Source organism: Talpa europaea, assembly GCF_964194135.1.
Source record: "Talpa europaea genome assembly, chromosome: 3".
Classification (NCBI taxonomy): Eukaryota; Metazoa; Chordata; class Mammalia; order Eulipotyphla; family Talpidae; genus Talpa; species Talpa europaea.
This window is the reverse complement of record NC_140069.1, coordinates 134,080,540-134,096,402: the sequence shown is the minus strand read 5'-3', so window position 1 is coordinate 134,096,402 and position 15,863 is coordinate 134,080,540. Positions and strand designations below refer to the sequence as shown.

General features: G+C 49.2%; 1 protein-coding gene across 2 annotated transcripts in view; it reads right to left on the bottom strand.

The window, feature by feature from the left end:
- Nucleotides 1–4,236: 4,236 nt before the first annotated feature.
- The window catches only part of TSPAN33 (tetraspanin 33), a gene marked incomplete at both ends in the record, with an annotated part of 32,496 nt that continues 20,869 nt past the window's right edge, over nucleotides 4,237–15,863 (bottom strand). Inside the window, 7 exons of one of the 2 annotated variants that reach the window (XM_084230485.1) lie at nucleotides 4,237–4,338; nucleotides 4,550–4,711; nucleotides 5,715–5,843; nucleotides 10,323–10,418; nucleotides 12,364–12,438; nucleotides 13,199–13,326; nucleotides 14,475–14,532. In XM_084230485.1, coding sequence (XP_084086611.1) covers nucleotides 4,237–4,338; nucleotides 4,550–4,711; nucleotides 5,715–5,843; nucleotides 10,323–10,418; nucleotides 12,364–12,438; nucleotides 13,199–13,326; nucleotides 14,475–14,532 — 750 coding nt within the window. The remainder of the gene's footprint in view (nucleotides 4,339–4,549; nucleotides 4,712–5,714; nucleotides 5,844–10,322; nucleotides 10,419–12,363; nucleotides 12,439–13,198; nucleotides 13,327–14,474; nucleotides 14,533–15,863) is intronic. The other variant, XM_084230486.1, reaches the window with a different exon arrangement.

Genomic DNA, 15,863 nt, shown 5'->3' with positions numbered 1-15,863 from the left:
ATCAGGCCTTTTGGGATTATGTTCTCATTTACAGTCTTCCTGGAATAGTTAAACCTTCAGCTATGAGAAGGCAGCATGGTTACCCTTCATTTTATGTGTTTTATCAAAGACAATTTGAAATACCTAATTATTCTTGGGGTGAGAGTTGGACAAGGAGGTGTTTTGCCAAACGTCCCTTCCCTTTGTAGAGTAATGGGCCAGGAAAATGTTTCTGGTGGAAGCAGCTGTGCTGTTTCCCTTTTTGAAACTGGCCCCTGGCTTAGTTAACATATCTGGTCTTCAAGATGAGGACAAATCAGAAAATAGCAAAAGACCCATATATTAAACTTTGTAATAAATTTGTACCTGAAATATGGTAAGCACATAATGTTAATAATTAGAATGAAGAATAAATAACACATACCTTAAACTCTTGCCAGTAGCCAACAATAAATAACTCATTTCTACATCTCCCCACCTTAAGTTATGCATAAGAATGGAAAGAGGTAGCAGATTGAATAATTGCTACCCAGAAATGTCCACGTCCTAATTACTGAAATCCTTACATAGTAAAAGGGGCTTCGTAGATGTGATTAAGAATCTCAAAATAGGAAGACATCCTGGATAATTTGGGTGAGGCCAATATACTCACAAATGTCTTGTGGGGGTTGAATCCCACAAGGGTCAGAGAAAAAGCTGTGACAGAAGCAGAAATTAGAATACTTTGAGGAGGGGAAAAAGAGACCAGGCATCTAAGTTATCAAGTGGCCCCCGAAATTGGAAAATGGATTCTCTAGAGTCCCCAGAAGGAACTCATCTAGATTTTAGCTCAGTGGGACCCATTTTGGACTTCTGACTTACAGAACTGTGATAAAACAAATTTACATTGCTTTAAGTCACTAACTTTGTGGTAATTTGTTACAGCTGCAATAAGAAATGAATACAGAAGAATCAGGGTTTCACTGAACATTCTGCAATGTTATCACTACTGGACTCAAGCCCCTGTTTAAATTGTAGGGTTGAGCGCTGGGTTGCCAAGCTGCCCGCAGCGTCTGCAGCGCCAGTCACATGGCGCGAAGACCTCACTTCTCCCCGCTGCTCCCCTCAGCAGTGTGCTTCAGTCCTTCTGCCTGCTCTGCTCCCCGCTCTGGCTCTGGTGAATTCTCTCACCCTCCCGCGCTTCTGACTGTACCCACCCAGTGCTTGTATAAATAAATAAAAATAAATAAATAAATAAAGCAATACCAAGCTTAGTGTTTAAAAATAAATTTATAAATAAATAAATTGTAGGGTTGAGGCCCACAGAACCTCCTCTTCCTTGTCATGTTATCAAGCCAGATTTTCACCATTTTTCAGGTCTTTTCTCCCCCCTTCTATCCATCAGAAGACTGCCCCAAGAGTCTTCTCCATTCGTCTGCCTTTGAGGCCTGGATTTAATGGCTGTTCTAAGATACTGGTGTTAGTCCCATGTCCTTAAGACTAGAGTTATTAGAAACATATAAATTTAGGAGCAAAATAACTAAAACATAAAATAGCAAGAGGTCTTTTAAAAATAAGTCGATTTTGGGCCTCCCCGGTGGCGCAGCGGTTGAGCGCTGGGTTGTGAAGCTGCCTGCAGCCTCTGCAGTGCCAGTTCGATCCCTGGCCACGGGAGGAGGGTCCCACATGGCGCGCAGACCTCTCCTGGCGCCCGCTGCTCCCCTCAGCAGTGTACTTCGGTCCTTCTGCCTGCTCTGCAACCCGCTCTGGCTCTGGTGAATTCTCTCACCCTCCCGTGCTTCTGACTGCACCCAGTACTTGTATAAATAAATAAATAAATCTTCAAAATAAATAAATAATTTTTTTAAAAAAATAGATTTTCTCTCCCAGGGTCAGACCAAAGAGAAAGAAAATCAGATACTCAGAAGGAGAGACAGTGAAAGCAGCTTGACCATGACCAGTACCAACTTCTAAACATCTGTTCTAGACGTTTTAAGGCTTGGGACTTGGGCATAAATCCCCTATCCTTTTGTCCAAGCCCAGAAATCTAGATTCTGAGAGACAGTAGAGACCATGGTAAATATGTAGTTTGTAGTGTTAAGAAATCTGGATTTGAATCTTGGTTCTGCAAACCTCCAAAAGTCCCCCTAACGAGTGCCCTGTCAGTGAGCTCCTCTGAGCAGGTGAACCCAGAAAGTGCAACACCTCACTTGTTAACCCAAACCAGACTTCTGGGTCCAAAAGAAAAAAAAAATGCATGTCTCTGGCACTAAGAAAGTACACTTTTTTCCCTCTTCTTTCCCAGAATAAAAGGCCCTTACTTTATATTTTTTTTATTTGTGATGATTTTATTTTTTTTCTTTTCCTTCTGTTACTAGCTGGAGCTAAACATTGGCTGGGGCCCCAGGCGGCTGCTGGAAAGGCGCCCTCCCAGGAGCAGAAGGCTCACTTAGGAGAAACTGGGGGTGGGGTGCGAACCCGCGCCTCTGCCTCCCCGGAGCCTTAGGGATCCTCTCTTATGGTCAGACCAAGCCCCTAGACTGAGCCCCCTCCACGCCCCCCAACAGCAGGTGACCGCCAGAACACTTGGGGGGGGGGGTTACGTATGGGGTAGGAAGGCTCTCCCAGCCCAGGGCCTAGCGCCTTCAGGGAGGGGGTGCAGGCGCTGCGCCCGGCAGCCTCGTGGGCGGGGACCACCCACAGCGCCCCCCCAGCTCCGCCCCCAGAGCTGCCCGGCCTCCTGGCTCCCCGCCCTCGCGCGCTCCCTGGGCGCTAGGAAGCCCAGCGTCCAGCTCGGGGGTGTTTTGAGTCCTCTCTAATGCGGGATAGGCTAGGGTGCCCAGCTCCTATGGCAAAAATTCACGGGGTGGGGGTGCGGGGGGCCTGAGGATTGGGGGAGAAAAGTGGGGGCCGCGCCCCCAGAGTGGGTGGAAGAGATGGTCCTCCTCCTCCTTCCCCTCCCCCAGCGGAGAGTGCTAGACTCAGATTTCCGGACTCTCCGTCACTACTCCATGCCGAAAGTTTTGGGTAGCTATTGCTTTTAACTCCCTGTAGTTCGGGAACAAATTAACATCAGGTTTGGGGACAAAAATTTGCTGTTCCCACATAAATTCTGGGAATCTTGAGACCTAATTTAGACCAGTGAGGGTGGGTTGTGGGAGGGGGTCGTGCATCTGGTTGAGGGATATGGGGCGCTTGCGAGAGAGTCTCCAGTACACTTTTTTTGGGGGGGAGGCTCAGAGGCTGGGCCCTACCACCCCCTCGCCTTATGCTTGCCAGGATGGAAAATTCATGGTGTCTACCTTAGCCCAGGTCAACAAACTTTTATTGCCATTTCTGTCTCCCTCCCCGCCCCCCCTCGCCCCAGCAAGATCTCTGCTTCTTTCACTGCAGAAATGACCTCTGATGCAGGGGTGGGTGCACACCTTACCTCGTATCCTCTGCACACTGCCAAGGTTAAAGAAATCTCCACTTACTCGAGAGGGAGGGCCAGACAGGGGAAGAATTCAAGGGCAGTAAGGCTCAGTTCCACCTCTCCTGGCTGCAGAATAAGAGACCGTGTTCCAAACCTTTTTCAAAGGGTAGGGGGAGGAATTTGGCTGCTGTTGTACCCCTTACCCTTTGCTGCCATGTTTCCATGGAAATGAGGAGGGGCAGGATGTAGCTCACTCTCACCACCTGGGAGGACGGCAGGGCAGGCATTTAGTAAACATATCCCCTTCCACTTCTACCTAGCACACGCCACTGTCCCCAGCCGACCCCCTAGCTCACTGCCTGGACCACTCCCTTCCCTTCTAGGGCTGGTATCATGCCAGCTGAACTCCAGGCAGGGCTGCTGGTGTCCACTCTTCAGCCAGGCCTCCCTGGCAAGAACCATAATCTGAATGTCTGTCAAGCTAGGAGTTGCCCTGGTAGCTGCCCTTGTAGGTAGCCTCCATGAAAAGCAACACTTATTGCCCTCACTGCTCAGCCACTGCTATTTCCCAAACATCTCTGCCCAGACAAAACTTAAAAAAACAAGCCCAAATGCATAAGGTCAGAAACAATACAAAAATAACACTCTAATGATGCTGAGGGCTTGGATGGGGAGAGACGGCGCATACTGCATCCTCCAGAGACTTGAGCCACCTGTGCACTCTGCCTTCCGCAGTCTGGAGTTTGCTTCTTCCCACTGGGTGGCTGTTGGAGGACTGGAATCCAAATCTCCATTTGGTGCCCACTGCAGTTGGTTGATGAGGCTTCACCTGTTGCCACAGTGAGGGAGTACATCATTAATTCTCAGTACCACGGGTCAGCCCGGTGCTGCTGGTTGTAGAGCTGTAGTTTGATCTGACCTTTGATCTGATTCACGAGGATCTGGGACAGCAAGATTCCTGCGAGCTGGGAGAAGTGGGAAGGAAATGGGCTCTTAGCAATGTGTGATGCCCTTGTTTTCCCTGACTCGACCTTCCCAGTGTGGTCCGTGCCATTCCATTTCCTGCCCCCTGGTAGTGTCAGTGCCTGCAATCCTAGCTAATTCCCATGTGCCCTCCCCAAAACAAAGGCGACTTTGCAGAATTGTGTGACCCAGAAGTTTTATAGGGTAAGTTACCTGGGGGATGGCCAGTCCCAGTGCTACACCACCGAGTAAGAAGAGGTTGCTGTGTATCCAGTTGACCAGTTTGTCAATACAGCCATTGGTGTAGATGACTTTACTAGCCTCCAAGTAGTCCAGGGCCTGCATACCTTGGCCACACATGGTGTTGATCACTGCCTGGGGAGAGAATTGAAAAACCAAGTAGGACTCTCATTCCTGTAACTTTTTCTTTTGGACCCAAACTGAAGGACTTCCCACCATTCCTAAACTCCTGAATTTTTTTTTTTTTAGATTTATTTTTTAATTTTTTTAAAATAAATTTTATTTTTATATTCCCCATACAATTGCAATCCTCTTATTTTGACCCCAATCCCTCCCCTCCCCGCCCCCCACCCCCCATACAGTGTCTCTGGTTCATAGTTTTTTGTTGATTTTGATTTTCACTTTCTTATATTCATTTTCCTGGTCCCTTATTTAAGTTTTCTAGATTCCTGCTATGAGTGAGACCATCCGGTATTTTTCTTTTTCTTTCTGGCTTATTTCGCTGAGCATGATCCCTTCCAGCGCCATCCATGTTGCTGCAAATTGCATGTGTTTATCTTTTTTGAATGCTGAGTAATATTCCATGGTATATATGTACCACATCTTCTTGATCCAGTCATCTATTTTTGGGCATTTGGGTTGTTTCCAAAGCTTAGCTATTGTAAACAGTGCTGCTATAAACATAGGGGTGCAGGTGCTCTTTGGAATTGATGTTTCTGTGTCCTTTGGGTAAATACCTAGGAGTGGAATTGCTGGATCATATGGAAGCTCTATGTTTAGTAGGTCCAGAAATCTCCACACAGCTCTCCATAGAGGTTGGACCATAAACTCCTGAAGTTTAATAAGAGAATGCTTGTAGTGTGTGCTAGGTGCAAGCTGCTAAATGCAGACTTCCCTTCCTCTGAGAGATTTGAGTGTAGTTCTCCTTCCTTAGAGTTCCTCCCCTATAAACCCCCCATCCAGGCTATGCATTTTAGTCCATACAGGAATAAAAGGTTAACAGAGCCATCAGATTGGAGTGAAGGAAAGCATCTGATAGCTGTCCTACAGAAGTGATTGGTTAAACTAGGGGGTGGGGGTCGCCACAGCAGTTAACCAGACAGTAACCCAGGAGGACATGAGGTGGGTGTGTGCTTACCTGGTTGGGGGTAGGCAAGCAACAGGAATAAGGTACAGAGCAGCGCTCACGGCTAGGGTTGTCTTCTGAACAGTTGAAGTACATGTTCTGGGACCAGTCCTTGTAGGAATTACCCCCACAGCAGCTGAACTACAACAAAGCCCATCAGAGAGATTAAGAATCACCCACCCGTCACATTGAGGTAACTAGGGGAGTTACTAGCAGGTTCCGGCTGGGAAGTCGGGTCATGTTTAAACAATCTTAAATCTTGAGTTCGAGTTTCTCAGTAGCCTTCACCTGAAGTTGTTTTTTCATTTTCTATTATTTTATGAATCCTGTCATAACTTGCTGTAGCTTTACATACATATTTTGTTTTACACGTTCAATTTTGAGCTCCTTGGGGGTAGTTTCAGGAATTGCCATCCTGCAGAGCATAGAGCTTCGCAGAATGAGGGGTTCAAAAATACTGACTGAAAAAATGAAAAGATCAGTGCTGAAAACATCCTAATACAGGAGGAGAATCTTTAATATTGTGGGCCATAATTACTCCATGAAAGCAAATAGGATCCACGTCAAGTATCTGCTATCCCAAGGAAAGGGGAACTGAGCACTGATCTCAAAAGCATTTTAATTTAAAACGTAACTTTTGATTCAGAGCAGTATTATTCACAATGGCCAAAAGGTGGGAACAACCCAAGTGACCAGCAAAAGATGAATGATTGTATGATTCCACTTATAAAAGTTGCCAAGGATAGTCAAATTCAGAGACAGAAAATAGAACGGAGGTGCAGGAGCTGGGGGTGGGGTGGGAAGTTCCTGTTTGATGGGTACAGAGTTTCAGCTGGGGAAGAAGACAAGTTCTGGAGATCGATGGGGATGATGGTTGCACAACGATGTGAACTAACACTGTAGACACGTACACTTAGAAATGGGTAAAATGGTAAATTTATCTTGGATATATATTACCACAATTTAAAAAATTTAACCTGAATATCATTCACAAATCAGCTCTCATTTCCCTATAAGTAACCACATATAATGGCTTCTTACATAGTCTTCCTTTTGCAAATATGAATGCACAATCTTTCCTCCCTCTTTTTTCCCCCCACAAATGGTAGATTACTATATATACTCTTCTGTGTCCTTAAAAGTAATTTTTCAAAAAATATTTAGTTTTGTGTAGAAGAACTGGGGTGTAGGCCAGAGGTACAGAGGATAAGGGGAGTCACCAGAGATAGAGTGGGGAGCAGAACAGAGAGATTTACTGAAATACACTGCTAAAGGGAGCAGCGGGCAATACAGGAGAGGTCTGCTGCACCCTATGTGGGTGTAGGGTAAGGAAAAATGTCAGGCTTTTCTGCCCCCCTCCCCGCCCCCTGCGAGAGTCCAGGCAGAAAGAGCAATCTAGAATCCAGCAAGTACGTGATGAGATGCGAAAAGAGATGTGAGAAGAGTTGCGAGAAGAGATGCGAGAAGAGATGCAGATACTGCAACAACATTTGAGGATTCTGGAGGAAGAAGTTTGGAGAAACCGATCTGCCATTCCGGAGATGCCAGACTCTGTCTCAGAAAGGAAGGAGAGAGAGGCTGGCAGTCCTTCCAGGGCCCAGCAAATCCTCATTTTATCTGGCCTCTCCGGTGATCTCTGCTTCTTCTTCTCTTGCTTCTCTCTCGGCTTCTGCTGCTTCTCGGCCTCTCTTTCAGCTTCTGCTCGGTTTCTGCTGGCATCCCTGCGACGCCGCCCTTTAAAAGCACAGTCTCAGCCCAGGTGAATCCCATATACCTATGCCCACACCCTATTCCAGGTGCCCACCAGGATCCATCATCTATCCTGATGGTGGAGGGCAGAAAAGTCTGACATTTTTCCTTACCCTACAGTGGGTTAGCTCCCTGGCTGGGGATTGGAGTAAGGCAGTTGTGGTGATAGGGCTGAGACTTAATCCCTTGGCCCCCAGGGAAGCCCCTTAAAAGTACTTCTAAAGCACTCTGCTATGTATGTGTTTTTGCCCAATGTAAGGACAGGAACAGGGCACAGAGCAGGTTTTCTGACCCAGCAGACCGGGTAAAGGAGGAGTCAGAGTCCTCAGCAGCTTTTGCAGTCCTCCCAGACCCCAGCAAATCCTCACTCTATCTGGGCTCTCCGGCCTTCTCTCGTGTTCTCTCTGCTTCTCTGCTCTCCTGCTTCGTTCGTTCTTGGCTTCTGTTGGCATCCCGGGGATGCCGCCCTTATAAACTCAGTCTCTTAGCCCAGGTTGTAAAGTCAGGAATAGACACAGTGCAGGTTTTCTGATCCCATGCAGACCGGGTAAAGGAGGAGTCAGAGTCCTCAGTGGTTTTGCAGGTCTTTTATTGGGGTTCACCAGGCATATGGCAGGCAGGGGTGCTGGGGAAGGCGCTGGGAGGCTTGCAGGCCTCCCAGCCCCCAGCAAGTCTTCACTCTATCTGGACTCTCTGCGTTCGTTCTGCTGCTTCTCGGCTTCTGCTTCGGCTTCTGCTGCTGCTGCTGCTTTGGCTTCTACTGCTGCTTCTACTGCTGCTGCTGCTGCTGCTGCTGCTGGCGTCCCCATGACGCCGCCCTTAAAAGCACAGTCTTAGCTCAGCTGAATCCCATCTACCTATGCCCACACCCTATTCCAGGTGCCCGCCATCAGGCATGCATTCAGGCAAGGATCCATCATCTATCCTGATGGCGGAAGGGCAGAAAAGCCTGACATTTTCTTTACCCTACAGTCCACCCCCTCAGGGTTTTCTGCTATATAATCTACATATATACAGTTTAGCAAACAAACAATGCAGCCATGGCCCACAAAAGCAAATACATCACAATATAACAAAATACAACAGAACACAAATAAGTCCAGGCAGGGCACCAACCTAGTGCAAAAGACAACTATTGGTACCAGCAGATGAGCCACCAAATCTGCTGCCGAAGGCACTGCTCATACAAGGGAGGGGAATCACTCACGGCATCTATTGCAACACGCCAGGAGCCGTCAGGCTCCCTGGCCTTCTCTGGCTGTAGTCTCGGCTACAAGCCACACACAGCATCCACCCCCAGGATGCACTAGCTCTGGGATTGGCAATTTTATTCTGTTGGGGGTAATCGCCAACCCTCAGGATTTCTGTCTGCAGTCGCTCCAACACTCGGCCTTCATAGCCACCCATGCGACTCACAGACCCCTGCACTCAAGCCAACCCACTGCACAAGCACATGGGTCGGGGATCCAAATGCTACATTCGACTTGGGCTCCACCCCAAGCCACATTCCCCACCCGTCCCCCAAGGACGGGTTCCTCAGCTCCTCACCCTCATTCAAGAATGAGCAGGGCATCACCCACAGGTGATTTTACGAGACTCACAGGGCTTCAGCATACTCAGGCTGCTTAACAGCCTCTTAGGGCTTCTCAACTTAGCATCAGTACCAGCTTTTGCCTTCTTAGTTGGCTTTTCTCCTCCACCTGGCTGCTGGGCATAACAGGCTGCTTTTGGCCATCTAGGCCCACTGGCCACCCCCAGATTCCCATCTCCTGGGGTTTACAAACAAAACTGTTCCACCCCCAGGGTCCCAAAACATATCAACCTGCAAGGTCCTCCGCCTTCTGGCGGGATTGTCAGTCCAAGTTTATCAGTCCATGTCCATCAGTTGAAGTCCATTGGCCTCTCCCTGCGTCAGCAGCGGCCTGCTGCCTCAGGGGTCATTGGCTGGTCCTTTCCGGTGTCGTTGGCTGGTCCTCTCGGGCGTCTCCTCCATGCGAGGTTTCGTCCCACAGCTCCGGACCGTATCCACCTTCTGTGCCACCATGGCACCTCCAGCGTCGTCACAGGCAGTCTTTTACTTCTTAGTCCCTCCAGGTCTTCGGAGGGCTCTGATACCCATCTACATGTATCCTGCCGACTGCGCCAATTGTAAAGTCAGGAATAGACACAGTGCAGGTTTTCTGATCCCATGCAGACCGGGTAAAGGAGGAGTCAGAGTCCTCAGTGGTTTTGCAGGTCTTTTATTGGGGTTCACCAGGCATATGGCAGGCAGGGGTGCTGGGGGGGGCGGCGCTGGGAGGCTGGCAGGCCTCCCAGCCCCCAGCAAGTCTTCACTCTATCTGGACTCTCTGGCGTTCGTTCTGCTGCTTCTCGGCTTCTGCTTCGGCTTCTGCTGCTGCTGCTTTGGCTTCTACTGCTGCTGCTGCTGCTGCTGCTGGCGTCCCCGTAATGCCGTCCTTAAAAGCACAGTCTTAACTCAGCTGAATCCCATCTACCTATGCCCACACCCTATTCCAGGTGCCCGCCATCAGGCATGCATTCAGGACAAGGATCCATCACCTATCCTGATGGCAGAAGGGCAGAAAAGCCTGACATTTTCTTTACCCTACACAGGTGTACCCACTTCAGGTGCCTGCCATCAGGCATGCATTCAGGACCACAGGGTTCCCTCCTCTATCCTGATGGCGGGAGGGCAGAAAAGCCTGATACTTTTACCTTACCATACACCCAAATTCCAAGAATCCATTACCTGTAAGGTAATAAAGAAGCCATAGGCCTGGGGGATGAGGGAGCCATCTCATGGGATGGCATTAACATTACTATAGCCTCCCAGACCACTAGTTGCCCCTCACCCCCATACTTAGCTCATACCTTCTTCTGACCAAAATCAATAAGGTTCTGCAGGTCCAAGTCATCTCGGTAGTGCACAATGGCATTATTGATGATCTCACTCACTTTCCCCCGAGCCTGCCAGAGAAATGAGTAGGGAATCACAACACAGGACAAACCCTTCAGGTGTTCCTCCCTGCAGAAATAACAGTAGACAGTGGTCATCTTTCTTTAAGTTGGTATTGAAATCAGAACATATTGTAAGTGATAAAAAATGGCCAGTTCCAAAGTCCACTCGTCCCTGGTAGAAGTAGGCAAGAAAAACGCTGAACTTGCTGTTGCCACTTCTCAGAGCCATATTTCAAGATAATTCTTTGTTTTTCTTTTTGAATACTATTGCCACAAAATACTTGTTGATTAATGTAAAGAGACTATTACTTTTTTTTAAGATTTATTTATTTTTTAAATTTTATTTATTTATAACCCCAAACCCCATCCTTCCTTTATCCCCCCTCCTTCCTTTGGTTTATGCCAATCACTGGGTACAGTCAGAAGCGCAGGAGGGTGAGAGAATTCACCAGAGCCAGAGCAGGGAGCAGAGCAGGCAGAAGGACTGAAGCACACTGCTGAGGGGAGCAGCGGGCCTCAGGGGAGGTCTGAGCACCATGTGGGACCCTCCTCCAGTGGCTGGGGAATCGAACCGGTGCTACAGAGGCTGCGGGCAGCTTTGCAACCCAGCGCTCAACTGCTGCGCCACCAGGGAGGCCCTATTACTATTTTTTTTAAAAAGATTTATTTATTTATGCATACAAGAACTGGGGTACAGGCCAGAAGTGTGGGGGTGGGAGGATTCACCAGAGACAGAGAGGGGAGCAGAACAAGCAGATTGACTGAAATACACTGCTGAGGGGAGCAGCCGGTGAGTCAGGAGAGGTCTGCTGCGCCATGTGGGTAGCTCCCTGGCTGGAAATCGAACTTGTGCTGCAGTGGCTGTGGACAGCTTCATAGCTTGTGTCTTAACCTCTTGTGCCACCAGGGAGGTCCCCTATTACTTTTTTTTTTTTTTGAGAACAATTTACTGAGCTGAGCACTGACCTCTAGTGGATATAAGAGAATTGCAACTGTTTTTTTATTTTTTTTTAAGTCGGTGCTCTCAATTTATTTATTTTTAAAAAGATTTATTTATTTTTATACGAGAACCGGGGTACAGGCCAGATGTGTGGGAGGGTGAGAAGATTCACCAGAGACAGAGTTGGGAGCAGAACAGACAGACAACCTAAATACACTGCTGGGGGAGCAGCGGGCGAGACAGGAGAGGTCTGCGCGCCATGTGGGATTGGAACCTGTGCTGTGGAGGTTGCGGACAGCTTCACAAAGCAGTGCTCAACCACCTGCGTAACCTGGGAGGCCCAAGAGAATTGCAGCTCTTTAGAGTCAGTACAGCTTTGTATCATTTTAGAATTTTACTAAGAGCTGAAGGATCAGGACATTCTAAATTAACTCAGTGGCTCCTAATTCCATGATCTCTTCCTTTGCTTTGTTACTTTTCTCAGCTTTTCCTGCCCACAGTCCTCTACTCTGCACTGACAATCGTTTGCCCTTTGGGACCAGTTCTCTGATTCTTTATTAAAAGAACTCCAGTAAATGGCTGACCACTTCCAGATACGCAAGCACTGCCCCAAACCCCCTCCTTGCTTTATTCACCCCCCTTCCTTTTGTTTATGCCAATAAATAACTTTTAAAAGAAACAAAAGTCTCATCATGTTGTCTGTGGTTCACTTGATAACTCTTTTCCTCAGTCATTAACCATTAATATTTACAGATTATTTTAACTTTCTGTTCATGGAATTTACTTCTCTGATGGCCTCTCAGACTATTAGAAGAAAACACCTTACAATATTGAAGCCTTCCTTAAATATGGTGACTTTAAAGGCCATTCATTCATCCCTAAGGAGACACTTTCAAAGGCTGATGCTTCTCAGGGGAAGGAGTGCTGTGGTTAATTAGTCAGGTGAAACACAGACGGAACCTTCTCTTCCTCCCTCTGGTTCAAAACCAAAGGCCCCTTGGCTCCCAACGCTACCTTGTCTGAGAAGAGGAAGCCCAGGATCCCGGCCGCCAGCTGCAGCAGGAACACCGTGGTGAGGCAGAGTGAGAACTGCAGGGTGCAGGCGGGAAGAGGAGACCGTCCATTACCACCTGAGCAGTGTGGTCCCTCCCAAGATCATGAAGAGAATGGGGTGGGGGCCACGGGCTACTTTTCCCAGATGCCCCCCCACCAAACACATGATAGAGGCCATTGCCTCTGGGACCGTCTCGGGAGGCTACTCTGTGCGGGGTTACATGGGCTGAGCTCTCCAATGAAGAGTGGCCAGCACAGAGCTTGGGGGTAGGGTGGGACAGTGTAGGGTAAAGAAAATATCAGGCTTTTCTGCCCTTCCGCCATCAGGAGAGATGATGGATCCTTGTCCTGAATGCATGCCTGATGGCGGGCACCTGGAATAGGGTGTGGGCATAGGTAGATGGGATTCAGCTGAGCTGAGACTGTGCTTTGAAGGGCGGCGTCACGGGGACGCCAGCAGCAGCAGCAGAAGCCAAAGCAGCAGCAGTAGAAGCCGAAGCAGAAGCCGAAAGAGAAGCCGAGAAGCAGCAGAACGAACGCTAGAGAGTCCAGATAGAGTGAAGACTTGCTGGGGGCTGGGAGGCCTGCCATATGCCTGGTGAACCCCAATAAAAGACCTGCAAAACCACTGAGGACTCTGACTCCTCCTTTACCCGGTCTGCATGGGATCAGAAAACCTGCCCCGTGTCCAGTTCCTGCCTCTACAGACAGGGAACTAAAAGGTTGTACTCAAGAGGCTAAGAGGCACATGGAGGAAGGGGCCAGGGTTCTTCTGGTGGGGCCCTTGACCACTCACTGTCTGCAGGAGGCAAATGTTTTCACGAAGGGATCCAATACAGCCGCAGAAGGTGAGCAGGAACATGAGGACACCCACCACGATCAGTAGGATAGCAGGGTCCACTGCCAGACAGGCCAAAGCTGCTTCTGGGGAGGGGTCTGTGTAGGGTAAGGAAAAATGTCAGGCTTTTCTGCCCTCCGCCATCAGGGAGCAGCGGGCAATACAGGAGAGGTCTGCTGCACCCTATGTGGGTGTAGGGTAAGGAAAATGTCAGGCTTTTCTGCCCTCCGCCATCAGGATAGATGATGGATCCTTGCAGTCCTGAATGCATGCCTGATGGCGGGCACCTGGAGTAGGGTGTGGGCATAGGTAGATGGGATTCACCTGGGCTGAGACTGTGCTTTTCAAGGGTGGCGTCTTGGGGACGCCAGAAGAAGCTGAAAGAGAAGCCAAGAGCAGAGAAGCAGAGAGAAGGCCGGAGAGCCCAGATAGAGTAAAGCCTTGCTGGGGGCTAGGAGGCCTGCCAGCCTCCCGGCCCCCCAGCACCCCTGCCTGCCATGTACCTGGTAATCCCAATAAAAACCTGCAATAAACCACTGTGGACTCTGACTCCTCCTTTACCCGTCTGCTGGATCATAGAAAACCTGCTCAGTGGTCATTCCTGCCCTCTACAGTCTGTCTCTCAGTCTGACCCTGGTACTAACTGAGGGTGTACCCAGGGATGAGTGGGGTGCCTTTCCCTGATGGGGCAATCTCCAGTATGGTTGGGTAAAGGCTTTGGGGAGGCAGCACTGCCCTCCTATGAGAACAAAAAGAGCCCAGAAGAGAGTGTGGTATTTAATTTGAGGAACTACAATAACAGCCTTTATTCCTGGGGCTTAAGAGAGGAGGGACTACTTATGCTCCAGAAAAGAATTAGAATGGCATTAGGCTTGCCAGCTTTGCAGTTTTTGTTTCTTGGAGACTTTGCGCAGTGAAATGGGAATGGAGGTTGAATTATCCGATGACAGAGCCAGAGAGGGACTAACGCCTCTCATTGGTCCCACAGGCCAACCTTCTTCCCTAGATACTTCTAAGGCTAAGGTGTAGGCACATCTTGGAAGATGTGGGAGTTCAGCAAAATGCAGGAGAAATGTCATGGGCGGCTGGATGTCTTGGAGCAGACCCTTGAGATTTGGTTAGAAGGCGGCTGCCACCTTGATCCCATAGCTTATAAGGGAAGAAGAGTCAGGGGCCAGGACTAAGGAGGAAGGAGCACAAGTCGTGGGGAGGTGGCGGAGGACCTCGAGCTCACCTGCGTGCTTCATCAGCCAAGCGTACACTCCCACAGCCACCAGCACCATGGAAATCACCTGTGGAGACAGGGAATGAGCCAGAAGCTGAGATTTTGCCACCGGGGAAGCCTGATGACCACAAGTAACCTTAACGCAGAGCAGGAGAGGATGACTTTCGCAGGACCCAGGGATGGCCACCCTTCTCCCAGCAACACGGTTGATAGTAGCTGTCAGTGCTTTGCCAAGTTTTCACCAAGGTACTTTCATTCGATTTGCATAACAGTCATCTTGTGAGGCAGCTATTACCCCCTTTTTACAGATGAGGAAATTAAAGCACAACATTGTAGGCTAAGTGAATTAATCAGGGCTTTTGTGCCATTAGCCTCTGTGGCTATCAGCTGTGGCCTTGATTGTGTTGCTGTAGAAGGTGCTTGGGAGTGTGAGTGCCGGGCACGTGTGCCTGCTGGTGGATATCCGGAGTGTGGGTGGGCATGTGTAGATGTGTACCCCCGAGCCTAGAGGTCAGCGATATAAGGGCAGTGTCACTCAGAGGATGGCTGCGGGAGGACGAGTGACTACAGAAAAGATGAGAGCACAAGAGAATGCCAGAGAGAGTCCAGAGAAAGAGTAAAGATTTGCAGGGACTCGGAGGCGGAGGCTCGGCTGCCTCCCAAGCCTCGGCACCACCACCCAGTCCCCTCATTCCCCACCCCCACCTGGCCTCCCAGCCTTGCTGGGCTGCAGGCCTTGCACTACAAACATGGGCTTAGGAATCAGTCAAACCTGGGCCCATGCTGGACAAATCTGAACCTCAATATCTTTACTGATGATGAGAGTTAAATACAAGTGCATCTAATAAGATTACTGTGAAAATCAAGTAAATAATGTATGGAAAACATTTAGCACAACACTTGACAATAAGTATCTGCCATTACTGCCCAGGGTCACATAGAAATCTGGGAGTTCTGCTCCATGTCCATCAAAGGGCAGGTCTGAAAGCGAAAGCAGCCTCAGAAGACCCTCTTCCCGCGCTCCATCCTCCCTGGAGGTTGACATGGTGTCACATGCCAGGATGAAAGCCTGCACCAGTGTGAAGCATGAGTGCACATGTGCAAAGTGTCACAGATGCCTTGGCAAAGGCAGCTTTATCTTTATGAACCTGATCCCAGTGTGGAAAGCTGGAGGAGTTTAGACGTCTCAAACTTCCTGGCTCCCTGAGAGAACAAACCCATCAGGACTCCCGGGGCTCCCAAAGGGTCTGCTGTGCCCCAGCCGCCCCCAGGCCTCCAAGAGTGCAGGCGGTCCTGTGCGCACATCTCTCCGCCATACTTTTTTTGTTCCCAGTCCCTAGGCTGGTGCTAAGCAGCAGCTGGCTGTTGCCATGGCAATAGCTGGGCCACGCTCAGGCT